Here is a 24,659-nt window from a genome sequence, read left to right as displayed (position 1 = left end):
GCTGTGAACTTTGAATCTGTGACTATCTTTCTAACTTTACCGAAGTTAGCTGCCTGGGATTCTATTTGACTCTGACTTGGCTCCAGATCATAGCGCTGAGGGCTTTTAGAGAGAAAAGCAGAGTATGTCAGTATATCAGTTCAAAAGATTGAAGCAGGAAAAGCGCAGAGATGAATACAGCAAGCGGGCTAAATTCTGAAAACCTTATTCTATGGGGGTAGAAAAGGTAAACTGACTGATAATCCACTTTAGAGTCAGGGTTCTAAACTGAAAGTAACATAATTAACAGAAAAGTTTCAACACTTATTTCAAGGAATTTCCCATATTTAAAAAAAAAATAAAAAATTGCAGGTGAAGATCAACCATTCTTGGCTCATTAAGTACGTTTGAGCCACTTTCTAAACAAAACTGGAATCAACAAACATAATCAAAAACCATACACTTCTCGGTGAAGGCAATAATATTCATAAATGCTGTACTCATATGTGCACACACCAGGTTGCCATGCCACTAGGGCTGCAAGTAATCAATTGATTTTCACCAATTTTGATTCAGTATTCAATCTTCCATTTGGTTAAGTCAATAAAATATCAGAAGATAGTGAAAAAGCTGAAAAGAGGCCTTCAAATGTTTTGTTTTAGCCACAACTCAAATATTAAAAAATAAACCAGAACATATTCATTTGTAAGAAGTTGCAATCAGAGAATTAAAATAAAAAAGACTCCAAATTGATCAATTATCAAAAGCCACTCTCTACCACTTTAGTTGGCCTTTGTCCGCCTCTTCTGAATCCGCCCATGGTTTATTTGGCTTTGCCTGCAACCCTGTGGCGTTCAGTTGAGCTTTACTTTGAAAATTTACTCTGGAAGTGCTTTGAGTATTTCAGGTGACTTGATGTCGCAAACTTCCGTGATCGTCCAGACGAGAAACGAAAGAAAACCACTTATTCTACGCGTTTGTCTGAAATGGAAGTGACAGAGCCAGCCGTTAGGTATAAATCAGCCGCTTTGTACTTTGTGTAGTGATTTGTAGGATTGGGCAAAGTGTAAAGTAGCTGTTCCGGTTTTGCACTGAGAGGTGTAACCTCTGAAAGTTTTGGCTGCTTGGCTTTTGAACCATCTGCTTGGCATGTGCATTTATGGCTCGTTAGGTGTTTAATGTTGTGTTTATTTTTCACAGTGGTATTCCTGATGCTGTTGCTCCTGATGATGGTGATAATAAAGACAGGTTCAAGAAATGTGACCAGGTTAATTTTTACAGGTGTGACAGATCTTTATTTATTCAAAATATTCACAGTAGGGTTCGGTCTGTTATGGAGCCAGATCTGTGTTAGCTGCCTCTGATACCAAAAATAAACTTTGGCATTGAAAGTCAAAACATCAACGTGGAAGACAAAGCATGTATTGAAATAATAAAAAAAAGTTGAAAAAAATGTATTTATTAACATGCATATTGAAAAAAAATATAGCTATTGAAATATGTAGTGAAAGAAATTGTTACGATTGTAATACAGGTGAGCTTATTGATACTGAAACATGTAAAGTTTTAAGTCCTTTGGCTTTTTCCTTTTTGACTTGGATAATCTAATATGAATATGCTTTTTTTTTTTTTTTTTTTATTCGGCACATGTTTTACACCGGTTGCCCTTTCTGATGCAATGCCACATGAAGAATAATATTGAAACACATGTATTGGAAAAAAAAACTTTATTGAAATAAAGGTATTGACAAAATAGTATATCAGTCATGCATTAACTGATTTTTTTTTTTTTTTTTGTATTCATGGGTCACAAGGGAGGAGACTATCCCAGCAGTCGTAGGGTGTGAGGTGGGGTACACCCTGGACAGGACGCCAGTCTGTTGCAGGGTCACATATAGACAAACACATTAGTATTATAACATGTATTGATAATGAAACACACATGATAAAAATTATATTGAAAAATGTGCTGGGAAAAAGTGGTATTGATATTGGGGAAAAATTGTTTTGATATTTACTGCTTAAATTACATTTAAAAGGCCTGTGGGCAGACTTTTGGTAGATAAGTGATAAGATTTTCAGTTCATTTAATATAATCAGATTTTATATTTGTAGTGTCAGCTATGCAAATGTTTGTGCAAATAAAATGTTCTGTGGAAATGAAAAACACCGTGGAACAACCTGTCAGTATGGGAAAAACTGCATTAAGAAAATATTTTATAATATATTTTAATGACTTTTTTTTTTTTTTTTTAGTGCATCTATTTTTGTTTTAAATTGGCAATACTTCTGTTTCAGTGCCAAATTTTACTGTCATGATCAGAGTTATCTGTCAGTGATCTGGCTTCAGATGTGTGTGCACAAACACATAAATTAAAAATGGCCTAAATGGAATATACTTTGCATAAGATAAAATGTAAACTGAGAATGATTTGAACTACAGACCATGTCTGTTAGGCCGACTTTGCATTATAAAGTTATAGTTTGGTTAATTTTATAATCTGTGTTGTTGGGTGTTGAAAAAGTGCGAATATTTGTCACTTTCCAGGCGACAGATTCAGGGTCCCAACTTGATTCACCAAGCCCTTTTGGACACCATGGTCCTCACAGAGAAGGGGGCACGGTTTCAGTTGTTGGAGCCTCAATCACAGGTTTGAACTTTATTGCTCATGTAAATCAAATTTAAGGAGAATCTACAGTGAATTTGGAAAGTATTCACAGGGCTTTACGTTTTCCACATTTTATGTTACAGCCTTATTCAATATGGAGTAAATTAAATTTTCCCCTCCAAATTCTACTCAACACCCCATAATGATGTGTTTTTATTTTTTGCAAATTCATTCCAAAAAAAATTACATGTACATAAGTATTCAGCAGCCGGTCTGCTCTGTGTAAGCCTGATCCTGTCAGATCTCAGAAGCTACGCAGTGCGGGACCTGGGTCGTACTTGGATGGGAGACCTCTTTGGAACACCAGCGGCTGTGTGTGTTTCTCCGGGTTACACTGGAGTTTCTCAGGCAGGGCATCTGGCATAAAACTTATACCAAATACCAATGCGGATCTGGCTGTATCCACTATGGAAACTGCAGCTGAATGCACGACGACAATAACCTGTACGTAAGTATTCACACCCTTTGCTCATTGCTCATTGCTTTGTTGATGTACCTTTGGCAGCAGTTACAGCCTCAAGTCTTCTTGAATATGATGCCACAAGCTTGGCACACCTATCTTTGGGCAGTTCTGCCCATTCCTCTCTGCAGAACTTCTCAAGCTCCATCAGGTTGGATGGAGAGCATCGATGCACAGCCATTTTCAGATCTCTCTAGAGATGTTCAATTGGATTCAGGTCTGGGCTCTGGCTGGGCCATTCAAGGACATTCAGAGTTGTCTTGAAGCCATTCCTTTGATATCTTGGCTGTGTGCTTAGGGTCATTGTCCTGTTGAAAGATGAACCGCCACCCCAGCCTGAGGTCAAGAGCACTCTGGAGCAGGTTTTCATCCAGGATGTCTCTGTACATTGCTGCATTCATCTTTCCCTCAATCCTGACTCGTCTCCCAGTTCCTGCTGCTGAAAAACATCCCACAGCATGATTCTGCCACCACCATGCTTCACTGTAGGGATGGTGCCTGGACACCTGGAATTCACACCAAAGAGTTCAATTTTTGTCTCATCAGACCATTTTGTTTCTCATGGTCTGACAGTCCTTCAGGTGCCTTTTGGCAAACTCGAGGTGGGCTGCCATGTGCCTTTTACTAGGAGTGTCTTCCATCCAGCTATGCTATCATACAGGCCTGATTGGTGGATTGCTGCAGAGATGGTTGTCCTTCTGGAAGGTTCTCCTCTCCACAGAGGAATGCTGGAACTATGACAGCGGGCATCAGGTTCTTGGTCACTTCCCTGTCTAAGGCCCTTCTTCCCTGATCACTCAGTTTAAATGGACAGCCAGCTCTAGGAAGAGTCCTGGTGGATCCAAACATCTTCCGTTTATGGATAATGGAGGCCACTGTGCTCATTGGGACTTTCAAAGCAGCAGAAATGTTTCTGTAACCTTACCCAGATTTGTACCTTGAGACAATCCTGTCTTGGAGGTCAACAGACAATTGCTTTGATTTCATGCTTGGTTTGTGCTCTGACATGCACTGTTAACCCCAAAACGTGAATCAGCTGCAAATTGTGAATTATCTGCAAACCGTTAATTGCAAAACATGAATACTGAAAATATATCTCCCAAAACATGAACGTGAGTCTCACAAAACATGAATATTTATTTATTTATTTTTTTTTTTTTTTTTTGCGGAGATCACTTCAGCCTGAGGAGGTGATATGAGCAACTGTCACTTCTGGAGTCAAGCGCCTGGTCCCACTCTGGGGACAGTGTCAGGTGAGGAGTTTGACTGGGACGGTCCACCTGTCAAACAGAAACCTCCCCTCTGGTAAACGGCTCAATCTTCAGAGAAACGTAGAAAAACAAACACTAGTTTCTAACATCAGGAAGGTAGACAATGAGCTACAACCTTATTTTTATCCATATGAGCTGTCCTCTGAGCTGGAAAAATAATATTGATCTGAATGAGCAGATGGCAGAGAAGCGGAAGTGTAGGAACCGTCTACGAAGTGCAAAAACAAGACACCAGAAAAATAATCAATAAATTCAGTTGTGGTGTCACCAACGTCACTGCACACATTAGTGGTCTCCTGCTAGAAATACTACAGCACTCGGTTTGGAAAAATGTGCAAAAATTGAATTTTAATGAATTTTATTGCTCATTTTATGACTTATTTTAATTTTAAAAATTCACTAAAATTCAATTTTTGCACATTTTTCCAAACTGAATGCTGTAGTATATCCAGCAGGATGTTTTGGGGGTAAACATCTATCAATTGTGGGACCTTTATATGTAGACAGGTGTGTCTTTCCAAATCATGTCCAGTCAACTGAATTTACCACAGGTGGACTCCGATTTAGTTGTAGAAACTTCTCAAGGATGGTCAGTGGAAACAGGATGCACCTGAACTCAAATTTGAGCTTCATGGCAAAGGCTGTGAATACTTGTGTACGTTTTTTATTTTTTAATGAATTTGCAAAAATATCAACTTTTTTCACACTGTCATTATGGGGTATTGTGTAGAATTTTGAGGGGAAAAATTAATTTCACCCATTTTGAAGTAAGGCTGTAATGTAAAATATTTAAAAAGTGCAGTTCTCTGGATGTACTCTGTCTTAACATTTGGCACAGTTTGCAGAATTTCGTGGAGCCTTGTCTGAGCCAACAATAATTAACCAAAAGTTCCATCATTGTCACAAATATTCAACCTGACTTTTTTCTTTCAAAATCTACATCAGAAAAACACTTATTTTCTTATGTTAACACATACGTTTGCAGACGAGGCTGCTTCTCTCTGTGGTTCCTCATAAAAGTGAGACTGTGAGGATATTAATCGATGAACTGCAGCCCATTAAAGCACGCTACAGAGTCCCGGATGTGATCACCAGAGAACCGCTGTGTGACCCGTAAGAGCTGCGGAAACTAGTTCTGGAACAGAAAAAACATTCATCACTGTGGTGATTTTTGGCAACTTTTTTGAACCAAAACTTTTGCATTCCATTGGAAATGAAATATTGTGATACTTTGATCCAGTTTTCATTGTCTAAACAAAAGTGATTTCATTCATAATCTGAATCCTGGTAGCTCCATCAGTGGTTGTTTGACTCGTGGGTGAAGTCGGACAGGGTTTGACCTTTGCCCTTCTCATCTAGCAGGCTGAGAGTGAGGAGTCGGACAGAGGATTCTGTCACACTGTGTTGGTCTTCAGGTTGTCACCAGGTCCGTGTGTGGCGTTGCCCTTTCTGGCTGGAGATCCTCTGTGAAGAGGAAGTGATCGTTACCTTCAACTCTAATGGCAAACTGTGGTTCGAGACTCTGCAGGATCCATCCAGGTGCCAACAACAACCTTCAGAAACGACTATTCTGGAAATCAGATGTGTAAAAAAAACAAAAACAAAAGATGAATCTAATTGTTCTTGTTTGTCATTCAGGGTTCCAGCTCATGGCATTGAGGTAATGTATAATAGCAAGTGTTCAAGAGGCAGTTTGTATTTTTATTTGAAGATGAATCCCCTCTTGTCTGTTTTTACTTTGTTGCCTTGACGGCTTCAGCAGGACAGCTCAAGTTCATTGTGGAAAGAAACTTTTAGAACATTTGAAGACATCAAAGCAAATGGTTTGTATTTGCTCTTACATTTATTTTAACTCTCAAATCTAACTGTAGATTATTTACAAAGTAGATCAAAGCGCACAGAGCGTGGCGATGCCACACCCACATTTCAAAGTATCAAGTGTATAGAAAAAAAAATGTGACATAGCCTTAAAGACACAAATGAAATAATCTGAATTTTGCTAAAATTTGCCTTTTTTCCCCTTTATTTATATGAAACAGGATATTTGACTTTGTATCTCAGTCATGTCACTGCATCCGTATGGCTAATGTATCTGCCAGTTTGCCCAAATTGGATTGGGCATCGTTGGTATGGCTTACTAACATACCTAAAAGCATAGTTGCATAGAGACAAGGCAATTTCAAAAGCATGTGCCTGTGCCTGTGTTGCTAATAATTTATTCCCACATCCAGTTAAGGGCATCCACTCCTGAGAATGTCTGTCACAACATTATTTTCTTTTGTAAATAAAATGGTCTGCAACATTATTTCAAGTAAATTTAGTCAACTTTCCTTATAGTGTAGAAAGTAGGTGGCACTTTTTTAAGTTAATAAATCCATCATACCTGCTAACATGAAGTGAAACCGTTTGTTGTCCACGTTGAGGTCCCAGTAGTGTAGGAGCAGACCTCCGCCTGCACGGGTTCAACCATGTGTATGGTCTGCCAGAGCACGCTGACAGCCTGTGCCTCAAAGACACCAGGTACACACACGGGCTTGAATACAGCAATGAAAAATGAAATGCAGGCAAGGATTTTTGGAACTTTTTTTAATTACTTTAATTTTGCAGAGATGGTGGACCCTATCGGCTCTATAACTTGGACGTGTTTGCCTACGAGTTGTACAGCCGTCTTGGTCTGTATGGCTCAGTGCCGCTGTTGGTGGCCCACAAGCCCGACCACACACTGGGTGTATTTTGGCTGAATGCATCTGAGACTTTTGTTAACATTCAATACAGCCGCTTTAACCCTCAGGTACCCAAACATCCCACACATTATTTTTGCTGTATCTTTCTATGTTAAATGGGAGATGGGTTAAATGTCAAATCACCTAAAATGTAGAAGGCCCTATGCTCTTCGTGCTCACATTTTGATAGTTTTATTAAGCAGATGTTCTACAGTATTATTAGCAAAATCCAAAGTTTCTGCATAGCTTCCTGAGATGTGACTATAATACTATGTATGGTAATGTCACATTTTGCCTGTAAATTACAGCTGCTTGTTTTTTTTATGCCTCATGTTTGTAACTGTAGTACGTAGAACAATGACATTTTCTATGGCAGTTAACAATTACATACAAATTTGATATATCTTTAAAATATCATTGTTATTGATCCTGGAAATTGACCAGGTGCATTTGAAATGTCTCAAATCTTCAATGCAGTTTTGCGAGATGCTGTGTTTGTGTTATTACTGAATATAACCTCCTTTTTTCTAACTCAAAAAGGTGATTATCCTGGCTGTGTATTTTCTGAATATTGGAACTGAAGTCCATAAATGAACTATTACGTAGCACCTTCGGGGAAAAAAAACAACTTATATATATATGTGTGTGTGCCCGAGTATAAGACTTTGTACTTGTACAAAAGAAGCAAAAAATGTTGATATTACATAATTACTTCACTCTACAGAATGAAGATCAAGGCCCACAAGTGAAGCAGAGATTATTGCTGCCTCAGACTGACGTCCACTGGTTGTCAGAAAGTGGTGTGATTGACTGCACAGTTTTGCTTGGACCCAGTCCACAAGAACTCTTCAGCCAGTATGCTCAGCTGACAGGTGTGTGTGCACAACACAGCGTGTTTTGTGTTCAATTGCACGGAGACCAAAAAAAGCTCATTTAATGCCTTGGAAGTGTTAGTGTGTCATTAGAAAAATGATAGCTTGACTTTTTTGTTTTGGTTACTGTAGCTGTGTTCCTAACATATGCCGGTAGATTACACGTCGGTCTTTTCGCTGCACCAGGTTATCAAGCCCTGCTGCCTCTGTTTGCTCTTGGGTATCATCAGAGTCGCTGGAGCTACAACAGCGAGGCTGACGTGAAGGCTGTAGATGCCGGATTTGATCATCACAACATCCCGTACGATGTAATCTGGCTGGACATTGATCACACCAACGGGAAGCGTTATTTTACATGGGACCCTATCCTTTTTCCTGAACCGGCTGAGTTGCAGCGCCATTTAGACCAGAAGAACAGGAAGGTCTGTTTTAGGCTACACGATACACTCACACTGTTTCTGCTGTCTTCTGTAGCAAATGTTGTGTTAATTGAGCCTATTTTCACATTTCAGTTGGTGGTAATAAGTGATCCCCACATCAAGGTGGACCCTGAGTGGTCCCTGTACTGCGAAGCCAGGGATGGAGGACATTTCGTCAAGGACAGAAAGGGACAGCTCTATCAAGGCTCCTGCTGGCCTGGTACTATACTGTGCTGTGCTATCTTACACTATATTGTAATGTGCTATATTATATTGGTAATGCTATGCTACATTGTGCTGTGCTATATTATGATTCAAATTATGAATGTTTATGGAACTATTCTTTCCTCCGCACAAATAGAAAACATTGATTATTTGTTTTATATGACACTGAAATACCTCTATCTGTCAGGGTCCGGCGGCTGCCCGGCACCCGGAGCAGCTGGACCCGTAAAGCAGACTCCCAGACTAGGCGTAGGTGTGAGAGAAATCATGGTCTTTATTATTCCAGGCTCTGATACGGTACACATGTGAGCAGAGGTACAATCATGATCAGACAAATACACAATCATGGACGAGCAGGGTTCAGTGGCACGAGCAAACAAAGTCATTAGAGATGTGGCAAGAGGGATGGTCGAGGAGAACAGAGCAAAAAAAAACACGGTACACGGCAAGGCAAAAATCAGGACTGAAAACAAGAGGCTGGAATGTGTGCAAAGATGACAAACTGGCAGGGGAGTGATGGCTGGGAGTTGTTTAAATAAGACAGGGGTTAACTAGGTGCACATGAGGAACAATCTAGAAAGGGGCGTGGCTGGTGGACAAATACTGTACATGGGGAAAGATAGTGAGCAAGGGAGTGCACAAAGTGGAGTGATGTAAGATACAAAGATGCGTGAACAGGTGCCAAGTGTGTGAGTGAAGGAAAACACAAAGCGGACAGAATCAAAGTGTGAGACAAGGACTTACGAGCTGGTGAAGAGACAATGGCGGGTAAGGCATGAACACAAACAAATGGGAATGAGGACAAACTGAGAACAGAGCTAAGACAGAATATAATACTACTATGAACAGGAACTTAGAATCAGGCATGAACATGAGAACTAAAAGCGAACCAAGATATAAGTACAAAAGAAAAAAAAAAACTACATGAGAACTGATCTTGGAACAAATGGAAAATAAATACTAAAGCAACACTAAACGGGAACTGACTAAGAAATAAGCTATAAGTAAAAGAGACGAAGTGATGAGCAAAACCCGACATTAAAACACTACAAAATAACAAGAGCAGCAAAAAATAAACAGATGATAAACAATGAAAACACAAACGGCTGAACAAAATGAGAACGGAGCTGAACAATGGCTAAAGTATGAAAAGTAACAAAGAAAGAAATTGGCAATGCAAAATAGAGAATAAACACATAATGAAAATAAAATAACTAATAAAACAAAGCAGGAGCAGATGATGAAAAGAGGAAAAACAGAACCAAAGCCCCACTCAGGGCCAAGTCGTGACACATTTTATTTATGCTACTCATATTTTATTTAAAATTAGAGAGGGGTTTCTTCTTGAAACAGGAATCTATGAGCAGCAGGATCCAGTAGTTCACTCCAGCTGGCAGGCAGCTCAGCCGACAAACCACTGAGCAGAGGACTTCCCCAAGGAGCTTAGCGGTGTGTGTGTGGAAACACGTCTGCTTTTTAATTTCAACAAAAGCTCGTGCCAAGAAATTGTCCAAATTCTTCATCTGATAGTCCTTCAGCAGCTGCTAAAGATGTTCCCACAAACACTGCACCTGCTCGTTTAACTTCCTTGTATCATGGAAACATTTTTTACGAAACTCGTATAGAGCTGTGCAATAGTATACAAATAAGGAATGTTTGAGTTCAATGGTACAAATACTTCATGAGGTGACTTGTTGAATTGTACGTTCCATCTTTTACCTCCATAAAATATTCGTTCCATTGAATGAATGTTAAAAACATTCATTATTTGATGGATCCTTGTCTCTTAAAACACTTCAAATCAGAATAGCCTTTATTCACAAAGTATGTTCAAAGAATACAAGGAATTTGACTCTGGTTTGAACTGTACTCTCTATACAAGCGTGTATAAATATACACTAAATAATTCGCAATAAAGAGAACCAGACAAACAGACTGAAGTTTCACATGAGGTAGATGAATTAGTTTCATGCTATGTTAAGTTGTTCATCAGTGTGATGGCCTGTGTTAAGAAACTGTTCCTGTATCTCATTGTTTGGATGTACAGAGCTCTGTAATGTTGACCAGAAGGGAGGAGTTTAAACAGTGTGTCCAGGGTGTGAGGGGTCTGCAGAGATGTTACCTGCTCTCTTCCTTGTCCTGGATGAAGGGCAGACTGGCTCTGATTTAATACTCCAGACCTGACAGTTCACTGAAGTCTGTACCTGTCATGTTTGGAGGCAGTGGGAAACCAGAGATGGAGATGCACAGGTCAGACTGGTTGGATGTGTTAAAGATGGTGAGCAGTTCCTGGGGCAGGTTGAACTTCCTGAGCTGTCTGAGGTAAATCCTCTGCTGTGCCTTTTTCCTGATAGGGTCTATGTGGGAGGTCCACTTCGGATTCCAAGAACTAGAAAGAGGCCTACTGAATTCCACTGTCATTTCCACAGTCTTTAGCAGGTTCAGCTCCAGTTTGTTCTGACCACATCAGAGGACCAACTGTTCCACCTCCTGTCTGTATACAGATTTATCACCATCCTGGATGAAGTCAATGGTGGGATCATCCGCAAACTTCAGTTGTTTAATAGAGGGGTTCCTCTAAGGTGCAGTCGTTCATATAGAGGGATAAGAGCAGTGGGGAGAGCACATGCCCCTCAGGGGACCCAGTGCTGACTGTACGTATGCTGGATGTGATGCCCTCTGCCTCACCTGCTGTATCCTATCCGTTAGGAAGTTGGAGATCCACTGACAGGTGGGAGCTGGGAGCTGGCATAGAGAAGTTGGAGAGTTTTTAGTGGAGAATGTCGGATGATGTTGTTGAACGCCGAGCTGAAGTCCTCGAACAGGATCCTCATGTACATCCCTGCAGAGTCCAGGTGCTGCAGGATGTAATGTATTCTCAAGTGACATGTTTGCTTGGTAGGCAAACTGCAGGGGTTCAGGTGGCTCAATGCCAGCAGTTCAAAAGACTTCATGACTAGAGATGTCAGGGCAATGGGCCTGTAGTCATTTAGTACTGTTAAGGAGGGTTTGTTTGGGACTGGGATAATAGTGGAGCGTTTGAAGTAGGAGTGGTACCTTGCACAGCTCCAGAGATCTGTTGAAAATCCAGGTGAAGATGGGGCCAGCTGGTCAGCACAGGCTCTCAGACATGAGGGAGAGACACCATCAGGTCCTGGAGCCTTCTTGATCTTTTGTCCAAGAAACTGCTGGCACACATCTTTACAGATCATTAGTGTGGCCGAGGTTGCAGAGGGGAGGAGGGCAGGTAGTCATTGATGTTGGGGTGTGTGAGGGTCTCTTTGAAATGTGGCATAAAATGGGTTCAACTCCTAAGGCAGTCAGGGGTTCTCACAGGGTGGTAAGTTGGTCTCCTGTAGTTGGTGGCATGCTGAAGACCCCTCAACACTGTTGCACGATCGTTGGCTGAGAATTGTTTATTCAGCCTATCAGAGTTGTTGCTCTGATCTCCTTTGTCTCTGTGTTTCAAGCCTTCTTATACTGGAGCTTGTCACCACTTTGTGATGATTTGGAGTGAGTGCTACTGGTCTCTAATCATTCAGACAGGTGGTGGGTTTTTCTCAGGGAGAGAACAATGGTTGTAGTCCTGAAGCAGGTGAGAACAGTGTGCTGACTGAGGGAGAGGTTTTAATATGGAGGTGAATTGATTAGCACATGCTCTGAGGGCCCTCCCTGGAATGTTGTCTGGTCCTGCTGCCTTGCGGGAGTTAATCTTCCTCATTGATCTGTGCACTTGGCCTGTTGAGACTGTTGTTGGGGGGTTGAGTGTTCTGGTTGTGTACAGGCTTCCTCTCTGTGCTATGCTGGAATAGCTCAAAGTGGTGTTGATCATCTGGTAGGCACATTTCAGAGTGGCCTTTTGTTGTGGGCAGCCTAAGTCACACCTGTGTAATCAGCATCTTGATATGCCACACCTGCATGGTGGAATGGATTATCTCTGCAAAGCAGAAGTGCTCACTATTGCTAACACAGATTTGTGAACAGTATTTGAAAGAAATGTCTTTTGTATATAGAAAATGTTTTAGATCTTTGAGTTCAGCCCATGAAAAATCTGAGCAAAAACAAGTGTATTTATATTTTTGTTTGTGTGTATAATATATAAAATTTTTAAAAAGCGCTGCAGGGTCTTTTCACTCAAGAATTTGCATGTGAAATCCGTCTTAAAAGCCAGCTGAAACAGCACATTACACCACTCTGTCGTAGGTTACTTCCCCAGCCAAGGCTGGTACCAATTTACAGCTGGTTGAACTGAGACAATGGAGATGATCTAGTCAAAGTACACAGACTGGTACAGTGACCAGAAATTCAACCCAGGTCTTCATATTGGTAGTCGAGCTGCTTATCCAACATGGTCTACCCACTCAGTTATGTGTCTTTTATTTATTATCTACGAGGTCTGTTAGAAAAGTATCCGACATTTTTATTTTTGCAAAAAACATATGGATATGAATCACGTGTGATTGCATCAGCCAAGCTTGAACCTTCATGCGCATGCGTGAGTTTTTTCACGCCTGTCAGTTGCGTCATTCGCCTGTGAGCAGTGGTCCACCCCTCTCGTCGGATATTTATTGCGAATAAATGTCTAAACGATTTGGCGCTTTGCTGCATCAAATTTTTCCAGAAAGTGTGAGACCTCCAGGTGGTAACCATTCGGAAAATTCATATGGCTTTCAGCGACGATTTTATGGGGATTACACAGATTAAGGAGTGCTCCAGCCGGTTTAAAGACCGCCCACAGCGTCTGAGAGCGCGGCGCACTCCGAGTGCCGATCGACAGGCTGAAACAACCAGATCACTTCCAACATGAAGGCTTTGTTGATCCGGGACGTTGTCTGACTTCCACAAAAAAAAAGGCAGAAGGCGTGGACATCAGTACTTTTTCGACACATTCCACTGTTACAGGAGTTTTTGTTTTTTTTTTTTTCTTGGTAAGAGAAGCGGAGGGATGCGCCACGGAGCCGTTCATGGCGCACCACAAAACCACCTCCGTGTGGTCTCTCAGGACTTCAGATGGCTTTCGGTTGCTTTCAGTCATGTGAATATCCGAGAAATTGTGCATGAGCTGGACATGCCCCGACATGTCCTGTGAGGCTTCATCACGGCGTTGCTTTGCGCCATGCAGAAACGTCACGACGCGCGGAATTCCTCGCACATCTGTCTCAATGTGCTGATGTCCACGTCTTCCGCAATTTCTGTGCTAGTCAGACGACGTCCGGATCAACACAGCGTCCAGTTTTAGAAATGAATGGCACATTCCACTGTTACAGGAGTTTTTGTCATAGAAAGAGGAGCGGAGGAATTCCGCATCGCAGTGGGAGCCGCATGGCGCAAAGCAACGCCGTGATGAAGCTCACAGGACATGTTGGGGCATGTCCAGATCATGCACAATTTCTTAGTCACACGACTGAAAAGCACCGAAAACCGTCCTGTGACGAGCAACCAGAGGTGGTTTTGTGCCGCGCCATGAGCGGCACAGTGGGCGCATCCCTCGCCTCCCTCTTTCCATGAAAAAAAAAACTCCTGTAACAGTGGACTGTGCTGATGTCCAGTCTTCTGCCTTTGTGGAAGGTCAGACAACATCCCGGATCAACAAAGCCTTCACGTTGGAAATGATTGGTTGTTTCAGCGGGGTGTCAGCCTGTCGATCAAGTGCTCAGAGTGCGCCGCTCTCATCAGACGCTGTGGGCGGTCTTTAAACGGCTGGGGCACTCCTTAATCTGTGTAATCCCCATAAAATCGTCGCTGAAAGCCCTATGAATTTTCCGACTGGTGTCCACCTGGAGGTCACTGTTTCGGAAAAATTTGATGCAGCAAGCTCCAAATCATTCAGACATTTATTCGCAATAAAAAATCCAACGAGAGGGGTGGACCACTGCTCACACAAAGCCTGCTCACAGGCAAATGACGCACCCGACAGGCGTGAAAAAACTCACACATGCGCACGAAGGTTCAAGCTTGGCTGATGCAATCACACGTGATTCAAATCCATATGGTTTTTGTAAAAAGGTCGGATACTTTTCTAAAAGACCTCGTGTGTGTGTATATATAATATTAAAAAAATTGTGGGTCAGATTAACCTCTCTTTCAGGGAAGTCCTGCTATCTTGACTTGAGTAATGCAGTCACTCGAGCATGGTACTCCAGACGGTTCGGCCTCGATAAGTATGAGGTAAGTATGATGGCAGTGGTTCAGGATGTTACATGTAGAGGGGCCAAGTGGATTCTGTATGAAGATTGTCATGAAAAGTTTGCAGTAAAAAAACATTAGATGTTTATAAAGTCCATGGTTCCTTCTGCCAGAAATGCTAAGTAACTGGGTTGTAAATTAAACCGCAGTTACGAGCCTTATTCATTTTTCTTACTTCATTCCATCTTATAGTCTAATTGTATGTATTTTGATAAAGGGATCAACCGCATCATTATTTGTGTGGAATGATATGAATGAACCATCGGTGTTTGGCGGACCAGAGCAGACGATGCCGAAAGACTCGGTGCATTCTGGTGGCTGGGAACACCGGGAATTACACAACCTGTACGGCTTTTACCAGGTGAGAGCTCATCATAGATACCTTTTTGATACAGCTCTGACATTTATTTTTTCTTTTCCCATGTGAGGAGAGCAAGCATAGAATAAATGGTGTCAGTCGATCAGCGTGTGGGTCCACAAAAGCTGCCGAATAATCAGCTGTTAATTTTTTGAGATCCTCTTAGATACAGATGCGGACCAGCAAAGCACCTATTCATGTTATCTTTTAACATACAAAATCATTATGACATTGAATAAAAACAGACTGACACTGATTAAATGCTGGCACCTCACAGTGAGACTAACACTAATCATGTGGTCCTGGAGGCCACTGTTTGTTTTGGTTAAAGCTGGAGACTTGCCAGATCCTACACACTCTTTATAGTCTTGTACCAGCTCTCCGTCTCAAGGGTCCGACCCTTGAACCCACACGGGTATTACCCGGCAGGGCCGCTCGAAGGCTGTTTAAGCTGGTGGCGAGGAGATTCGTCTAGCCGCTCACTGCCTCCATCCGGACGTCCACCCCGCTGAAGCTGGACTTGCACCCCGGTCAAATAGCCTCCACTGGAACAGGATACAAGCCGGCCACGCCCGTTAACGGCAGCTCTCACTCCATTTGATCAGGGCTCTTGGAAAGTTGCTAGAATTGTTTAGCGGTCTGCACAGCGGACCCTCAGGGATGTTAGTTCATTAAACCAGACAAACCTTCAGAGCCGATTGATGTATACCAAACACACTTTGTTTTTACACATAGGAGATTCAATAATCCAATGTCCACCAACACTTTAACTGCAGTTTTAGAATTTATTGTAAGACAGGCAAGTGCAGGCAGCAAAATTGACATGGATTATATATTCTGACGACAACTTAAAATGATTGGAATGTGATGAGTAAAAATAAAACTGATACTGTAACTGTACAACTGATCACTAACTTTAGGGGACAAGCCTGATAACCGAACAGTCTTTTGGAGTGAGAGTGGAAGGAATCAAGGTCATGTTCCCTGGCCGGGGAATTTGAACTCCTCTTGCTGTGTCCAACTAAACACAATCCTTGGAAGATGTAATAATCCTTCTTCCAGTCGACCAATGTCGACCTCCCTCTTTTTTCCTCTCATAAACAACTCAGTTCCTCATTCTGTGGTTGACGCCGTCGTAATGATGGCTAGACAAGCTTTACTAAATTATAAATAACTTTTGAATGATATGAGATAGAAACTTTTTTTTTTTGCGGAAAAGTTAACTCCACGGACTTTCGAGCCAGCCATTGGCCATCTTGTACTCCTCATAGAAGCTGGTGGTGAGCGTGCGCAATGTGACGTGCCCAATCAGAATTGGTTCACCGTCACATGGGTTTTCCCAAAATCCAATCGGTACGGCAGATTTACCTCACGTGAAAAGCCAAAGAGCGTTTTCAGGAGTGATATGTTACTAGTTTGGCCCATTTGATAGCCCCCTGGGTGCTCCAATGAGTAACATATTATTAGTAACACTACTCAGTGTGCCCTGCACCATTACGCACAGCGATCAGTGAAAGCAGGAGCACACGGAGAGACTCTGACCAATCCACATGCTCAAACAAAGTGTGTAACTATCAGGATTGCTCCACTAGTTTGCATGTGAATGTTACTGGATAACTCTGTTCCTTTCTATGCATAAAGCACTGTTTACCTATCAATGGACAACAAAATGCATAGACCATTTTGTATATATTGTTCAAATGTGCATTTGTTTATTGTTTGAACCTTTTATTGTACAGTCCTTTCACACAAGACCTCAAATTACCTTTATAAAGTGTCAAAACAGTTGTTTATTATAGTTTGCTGTGTGTTTCAAATAAATCTGTGTGGAAAATTATTTTTCGCTTTTTTCCCCTTGCCTATTTTTGATTGTAAACCTTTATTACACTTATAAAACACAACAAACATATATATATAACCCCTGGCAAAAATTATGGAATCACTGGCCTCGGCGGATGTTCATTCAGTTGTTTAATTTTGTAGAAAAAAAAGCAGATCACAGACATGACACAAAACTAAAGTCATCTCAAATGGCAACTTTCTGGCTTTAAGAAACACTATAAGAAATCAGGAAGAAAAATTGTGGCAGTCAGTAACGGTTACTTTTTTAGACCAAGCAGAGGGAAAAAAAATATGGAATCACTCAATTCTGAGGAAAAAAATTATGGAATCATGAAAAACAAAACAATGCTCCAACACATCACTAGTATTTTGTTGCACCACCTCTGGCTTTTATAACAGCTTGCAGTCTCTGAGGCATGGACTTAATGAGTGACAAACAGCACTCTTCATCAATCTGGCTCCAACTTTCTCTGATTGCTGTTGCTCTATGGCAAGATGCATTATCATCTTGAAAAATAATTTCATCATCCCAAAACATCCTTTCAATTGATGGGATAAGAAAAGTGTCCAAAATATCAACGTAAACTTGTGCATTTATTGATGATGTAATGACAGCCATCTCCCCGGTGCCTTTACCTGACATGCATACCCATATCATCAATGACTGTGGAAATTTACATGTTCTCTTCAGGCAGTCATCTTTATAAATCTCATTGGAACAGCACCAAACAAAAGTTCCAGCATCATCACCTTGCCCATTGCAGATTCGAGATTCATCACTGAATATGACTTTCATCCAGACATCCACAGTCCACGATTGCTTTTCCTTAGCCATTGTAACCTTGTTTTTTCTGTTTAGGTGTTGATGGCTTTTGTTTAGCTTTTCTGTATGTAAATCCCATTTCCTCTAGGTGGTTTCTTACAGTTCGGTCAGACGTTGACTCCAGTTTCCTCCCATTTGTTTTGTTGTGCATTTTCGATTTTTGCGACACATTGCTTTAAGTTTTCTGTCTTGATGCTTTGATGTGTTCCTTGGTCTACCAGTATGTTTGCCTTTAACAACCTTCCCATGTTTGTATTTGGTCCAGAGTTTAGACACAGCTGACTGTGAACAACCATCTTTTGCAACATTGCGTGATGATTTACCCTCTTTTAAGAGTTTGATAATCCTCTCCTTTGTTTCAATTGACATCTCTTGTGTTGGAGCCATGATTCATGTCAGTCCACTTGGTGCAACAGCTCTCCAAGGTGTGGTCACTCCTTTTTAGATGCAGACTAACGAGCAGATCTGATTTGATGCAGGTGTTAGTTTTTGGGATGAAAATTTACAGGGTGATTCCATAATTTATTCCTCAGAATTGAGTGAGTCCATATTTTTTTCCCTCTGCTTGGCGTAAAAAAGTAACCGTTACTGACTGCCACAATTATTTTTCCTGATTTCTTATAGTGTTTCTTAAAGCCAGAAAGTTGCCATTTGAAATGACTTTAGTTTTGTGTCATGTCTGTGATCTGCTTTTTTTTTTTTCTATAAAATTAAACTGAATGAACATCCTCCGAGGCCGGGTGATGTCCATAATTATTGCCAGGGGGTTGTAATTCTGAAAGTGCAGGTTGTCCGAAAGAGACATAAACACTTGATGTGGGATGCAGGGAGAGCTGTTAACAGGAATAATAAAACATTTATGCCAGGCGAGGTGAACTGTCCAAAAAATGCCCTCTAACCCAGAGGGTTAAAAACAATTCTGCCTGTCCCACATTGAATCATTAAAATACAATGTAATCATCACTTTCAATCATTCATGAATCACATCTTCAATCACTTATCAGTCGTACTACATTAATTGATTAAATGTTACTTGATAACATTAGCACACATCATTTTGTCCCACCTTCACCAGTCACTTCTGGAAGTCCCATTTGCAATAGGAAGTCCAGTATGATCTTACTTAGATCGTACCCATAGAAAGCCTTATCAGGCTTTCTGAAAGTCATCTTCTTTGGCAGTCTTTATATCGGTGATTGTATTCCAGGGTTTTGTTTTTTTTTTTTTTTTTCATTGATGTAGACAAATCAACATTTTGCCTTAATTTATAATTTGTTAGAGTGGAAGAAATATTGGAACATTAGTTCCTAAATCATAAGGCTGGTTTTGCATTTCCAAGTACACAAGATTCTGACTCGGTTTACTTCTACAACTGGCCTCCTCGTGTCTGAGGTGGACAGTGTTGCAAAGACAAACATTTCACACTTGTCTTCTCAGCACATGGCCCACAGCCGAAGGTCTGATATCAAGTTCAGGCGGCTCAGAGAGACCTTTTGTTCTGTCACGCCCTTCTTTCGCCGGATCACAAGGTTTGGTGAGGTACAAAGGAAAACTACGAGTATATCCAGGTAAAGCTCCACTGATCACTGATAGTGTGTGTTGGTTTTCTTTGTGAGGCAGGAGCCTATGGACAGGTGACAATGTCGCCAGTTGGGAATACCTGAAGATCTCAATTCCAATGCTTTTGTCCCTAAGTGTGGCAGGCATTGTGTTTTGTGGAGGTGAGACACACAGTGAGCTCTGATGAGGAAAACCTAAATTGGGGACTTAATTATTGGAGGCCACAATTTACATTTTCCCTGCACTGTTACTGGTGCAGGGAAAATGCAAGAAGGCTTTGGTTCTGCAAGTAAGAGGTTTAAATACAGCCAAAGATTCCCTAATTAACCCCAAATTCTGCCAGTTATTTTTTGCAACTAATTGCACAGATTTCTGGAATCTTCTATGCTGTTAACATGTATTCATCTTTGTGTATGTCAGCCCACTGAAACGCTTACATATTGATTAAAAACTGAGTAAAATCTTATTTTGTACGTCAGCAGTCATTAAAAATACATTTTAGGAATTCTGTTTCAGTTTTATAATAGTTCAAATTCCTAAAATATGATTTACAAAAGTAATAAAAACAAGGCCAATTGATGTAAGTTATGTTCTTTATTTAGTGGCCTAGTTAACATTGTGTGTGTGTGTGTGTGTGGTGTGTGTGTGGTGGTGTGTGTGTGTGTGTGTGTGGTGTGTGTGTGTGTGTGTGTGTGTGTGTGTGTGTGTGAAAATACTTCATCTGAGTCTTGTGTTGATCAAAATTGTAATTGTGTGGATTGCAACACTCGGGGTCCACTGGGGTCAAAGTGGACCCCAGTGTTCTTAAATTTGAGAATTGGCTGTTGTAACCATTTTGAAATTACTTTATAAGTAAATAAAGTAGACATTCTGTCTTAAAACCTAGTGTTTGGATAAACAGAATATGTGCATTTATTTAAAACATAATCTGAACATTTTAAGCCCAAGTGATATGAAAACCCTCTGTCCACACAATAATAGACACCAAATCATCACTTAGTTGTGTTATAAGCTCATTTTAATAGTCTCTTCTCGTGTGTGAATTTAGAAGGTTTTGATTTTGACCTATGTTTTCTGGCGCAAATCCAGTTGGCATGTTTATAAAAGAATAGGCCTTTTTGTGCAATTACTCAATACCAAATCGTCACAGAACCAAGATATTTGGAATATAACTTCATCTCATAACCTTTTCCTTTTTGTGTGATCAAATTTTTATTGAAAAATATACATGTTTTCTTTTTCCTCCCCCACTTTCTTTTCCACCTAATGAGTGCAAACAGGAACTGTTATTTCTACATTTGCAGGGAGGTAACAATATTAGAACCCCCCTAGGATCTCTTCCCCCAATAAACATATAACAGAAATATCAAGGTCGGCCATGCTGCACCCTCTCTCTAACTAAACTGTGTGCTGCCTCATGGGCCTGCAGAGTCACTTGTTTTGCTCCATGCATACGGGCGACAGACCGCTCCATCAGGACATTTTCCGAATGTATTGGCCCACTGCTGCCAAGCCAGGGAATGTGGCGGTTTCCACCTGAGGGCTAGCATCTTCTTGGCTGCTGTGAGGCCAGCCCATAGAATGCACCTATGCTAGTCAGTCCCTTCGGCTGCTCCCTTGTTTGCACTCGGTGTCGCCACAGCAAATCCAAGGTGGATCTGCATGTTGAATTGGCACAGGTTTTACGCCGGATGCCCTTCCTGACGCAACTCCACATTACATTAGTGAAATGTGGCAGGGGTGGGATTTGAACCTGGCACTGAAACCAAGCGCATTAACCACTTGGCCACCACCCCTGCAAGGACAAATTTAAAGAAGAATGTCATTGAGCAGAAGTAAAGTCGGGGAGACTGGAATCCTGATCTTAAGAATGTCACCTGGAGTGAGAGATATTTCTTTCCAGAATCTAGCCACGCCAGTAAACATGCAAAAATGACCCTGGGCATTAAGTGGGCAGAGATCACAATTTGGAGATGTCATGATTTTCATAGAATAACGCCTTCTAGGGGTGAGGTACATTCGGTGAACATACTTATAGTGTATTGATATCTCACAACCTTTTCCTGTAGCACCAACCTAGACCTGCTTATCAAGTTATTGGAAGCTACCGGACCTTCAAGACGGATCGCATCTTACTTGTGTCTCATTGTGGACTCTTGAATCTTTCATCCTGTGTTTCAGCGGATGTCGGTGGGTTTTTTAAAGATCCAGAGCCAGAGTTGCTGGTGCGCTGGTACCAAGCAGCTGCTCTGCAGCCATTTTTCCGTGGTCACTCCGCAAAAACGTCAAAGCGCCGTGAGCCTTGGCTGTTTGGGGACAAAGTCACAGCAGAGATCCGCAATGTGATCCAACAGAGGTACTGTGGAAGGTTTTAATAGTATGACATTTTAACGGGGACATATCTGCAGCAGGGATTTAAGATGTTCTGCATTCTTTGGTCTGCTTTTTTATTTAAAAAACTTGCTGTATTTTGTTGTCTAAGAGCCATGTTGTGTCTCTTTTTTTTAAACGTTTAGGTAGTCCTGTGACTTGTATATGGAAAAATACTGCATTTTCATCTGTCTATAGATGTGACAAACTGCTACTGTAATACACGCTCAGTGCAGAAAGTCACAGTATGACACTAAGGTGGACGTCAAATGCCATAATACATTATCTGAATTACGGTCATTCTTTGTCTTAGAGAATGAGTAAATTTAAGAAATCATGCTCTCAAACTGAAAAACAATGCTCTGGATTAAAAGGACTGAAAATAACTTTCATGCTACTAAATACAAAACTTGTTTTGACTGAGACAACAAGAACAGCAACGGCAGGTTAGCAAGCCAAATCTAAAGTGAGTGTTGGCATTATAAATAAATAATTCACTGAGTTTTCAAACATTCAATTATATTGCTTGTCTTCCTCACTTATGATCATCTGTTCAGTGTCTAAAACAGTTGACACTCATCTCGTACCGCTTACAATACCCAAGTAAAATGGCATTAAGTAGCTGGTGCTCACTAATGCTGTGTTTGCATTATACATGTTGCAGTGATTGCATTGATTTTGCTTCTAGTTGCATGAGTAGTAGCACTTTTTTACAAATACAGCTAATATTGTGGTGCAGTGTAGTTCAGAAAATACGGTGATTGTGTAGAGCTCAAATATGTCATGTAAAAGCTTAGGTCAGAGTTTGCGTCTGTTTACAACAACTACAAATGGGAGTGTCTGATCAGCCTTGCTTCCTGTGTACTCAGGTATTGCTTGTTGCCCTTCTGGTATACTTTGCTCCATCAGGCACATGTCGCTGGTCTGCCTCTGCTCAGGTTAGTGGTACTGTCATTTGCTGTTAGTAGAACTGCATGTGCACTATTCTGACATATGAACCACATCCAAGAATGTCTTTTTGAGATGAATAACAAACTGCATCTCATTTATGCAAGAGGTACTTATTTTTTATTTTGATTACCCATTTGCAAATCTCCATGGACGGGGATTGTGCTAAAATTTCCAGCCAACCTAAGAGAAACTGCAGTCAGGTGATCTGTTAATCTGTGGAATATAATAGCAGAATGAAAATGAAGATTCCTACTGTTGGCAGAAACAATAGGAAATTCCACACACACACATGCCTTACCCACAGGGTGGGTTTTTACGAGTGTTAAAAATACAGATGGTGTTAAATGTTGCTATTTTTTATTGCCCAGCATTCATTAAACGCAGCCATCAATAATGTGGTTGTACTGATTTATGACTATTTGTGACTTCTCCCTACCTGTAATTAAAAAAACATTGACAAGTCCAACAAAGCTTATCAAATCTTAACGTGGGAACATTTCGTATGAGATCCAGTTTTGATTTCCTTTGTGTTGCACCAAAAAAAAAACCAGGAACACTTATTTCTTCCCAATATTTTCCAGGCCGCTATGGGTGGAGTTTCCAAGGGAAGAGAGTGTCTTCAGTGTGGACAATCAATATATGATTGGTGACTTTCTTCGTATTTTTATGTATATATTTGCAGTTTTATATCGTGCCACATCACAGCATTTGGACTTGTTTTGCTTGCTTTGATTTCCTGCAGGAGGAGCACTTCTCACCTGCCCTCTAACTGAACGAGATGCTCAGGAAGTCAAAGTCTTACTTCCTGGATCCAGTGAGGTACATCAGTCATGAGAATATATACAGCAGGCAGGTAAAATAAGTAATTAACATGTGACCATTTTTCTCAGAAAATATGTTTCTAAAAGTGTTTTACCACATGTCTGTAACAACCAAAGTAATCCACACATACAAAGAAATCATGTCCATAAATGAAGTTGTGTAAAAAGGCATGGAAAGCAAAGACACCAGCCGAAATCTCAGTAATTACAAAGCAATCCTGTCCCTTTTCAGTGCAAATTAATATTGGCTAGTACAGTCCCAACTGATGACCTATAAAAAGGTGTCACACAAGAAAAAAATCTTGTGATGGATAAAGGCAAAGAGCCCCATCAAGATCTTTGCAACCTTGTTGTTGCAAAACATTCTGATGGCATTGGCTACAGGATTTCTGAACATTCCAGTGAGCACTGTTTGGGGCCATAATCCGTAAGTGGCCACAGCCAGGTACTCCAAAGATTTCTGACAAGAGTGGCAAAAATGATCAGAAGTTAAGCAAGAACCATGGACCACTTGTAGAGAGCCTCAGAAAGACCTGGAATCAGCAGGTACAGTTGTTTCAAAGAAAACAGTAAGTAATGCACTCAACCATGGCCCATATGCACTCAGCATGCAAGACTCCATTGCTGAAGAAAAAGCATGCTGAAGTTCACTTAATATTTGCTGCACAACATTTAGACAAGCCAGTGAAATACTGGGAGAATATAATCGGTCAGATGAGATTAAAATTGAGTTCTTTGGATGCTATAATCACAATTTTTAGAGGTCAAATGGTACTGCCATCACCCCAAAAACACCATACCAGCAGAGAAGTTTGGAGGTGGGAACATCATGATGTCAGGCTGTCTTTCAGCAGATGTCACTGACAAAATTCATATAATTGAAGGAAGGATGAATGGAAAAATGTACTGAGACATTCTTGATTAAAAAAAAAAAAAAATCTATCTCCCAGGATGATGAAGATGAAACAAGGGTGGACATTTCAGCAGGACAGTGATCCCAAACACATAGCCAAGGAAACTGTTGGTTTCAAAGAATGAAAATAAAACTGTTAGAATTGCCGAGCCAATCGCCTGACTTGATCTAATAATCTATGGAAGAACTAAAGATCAGAGTTCTAGAAAAGGTGCAC

General features: G+C 40.9%; 1 protein-coding gene across 2 annotated transcripts in view; it reads left to right on the top strand.

Annotated features, from left to right (window-relative positions):
* The first annotated feature begins 906 nt into the window (after positions 1 to 906).
* The window catches only part of ganc (glucosidase, alpha; neutral C), a 32,739-nt gene continuing 8,986 nt past the window's right edge, over positions 907 to 24,659 (top strand). The window contains exons 1-20 of one of the 2 annotated variants that reach the window (XM_034159375.1): positions 907 to 991; positions 1,180 to 1,260; positions 2,528 to 2,630; positions 5,365 to 5,492; positions 5,742 to 5,918; positions 6,018 to 6,039; positions 6,142 to 6,202; positions 6,803 to 6,899; positions 6,987 to 7,170; positions 7,827 to 7,974; positions 8,161 to 8,396; positions 8,487 to 8,613; positions 14,707 to 14,786; positions 15,022 to 15,165; positions 19,265 to 19,361; positions 19,444 to 19,548; positions 21,569 to 21,743; positions 22,627 to 22,695; positions 23,290 to 23,354; positions 23,451 to 23,527. In XM_034159375.1, the coding sequence (XP_034015266.1) occupies positions 966 to 991; positions 1,180 to 1,260; positions 2,528 to 2,630; positions 5,365 to 5,492; positions 5,742 to 5,918; positions 6,018 to 6,039; positions 6,142 to 6,202; positions 6,803 to 6,899; positions 6,987 to 7,170; positions 7,827 to 7,974; positions 8,161 to 8,396; positions 8,487 to 8,613; positions 14,707 to 14,786; positions 15,022 to 15,165; positions 19,265 to 19,361; positions 19,444 to 19,548; positions 21,569 to 21,743; positions 22,627 to 22,695; positions 23,290 to 23,354; positions 23,451 to 23,527 (2,202 nt within the window). In that variant the 5' untranslated portion in view covers positions 907 to 965. Of the gene's footprint in view, positions 992 to 1,179; positions 1,261 to 2,527; positions 2,631 to 5,364; positions 5,493 to 5,741; positions 5,919 to 6,017; positions 6,040 to 6,138; positions 6,203 to 6,802; positions 6,900 to 6,986; positions 7,171 to 7,826; positions 7,975 to 8,160; positions 8,397 to 8,486; positions 8,614 to 14,706; positions 14,787 to 15,021; positions 15,166 to 19,264; positions 19,362 to 19,443; positions 19,549 to 21,568; positions 21,744 to 22,626; positions 22,696 to 23,289; positions 23,355 to 23,450; positions 23,528 to 24,659 lie in introns of both variants that reach the window. The other variant, XM_034159374.1, reaches the window with a different exon arrangement.

This window comes from Thalassophryne amazonica, chromosome 19 (assembly GCF_902500255.1).
Source record: "Thalassophryne amazonica chromosome 19, fThaAma1.1, whole genome shotgun sequence".
Taxonomy (NCBI): domain Eukaryota; kingdom Metazoa; phylum Chordata; class Actinopteri; order Batrachoidiformes; family Batrachoididae; genus Thalassophryne; species Thalassophryne amazonica.
Note: the sequence above shows the minus strand (reverse complement) of the source record. Positions and strands in the feature narration are given on the sequence as shown.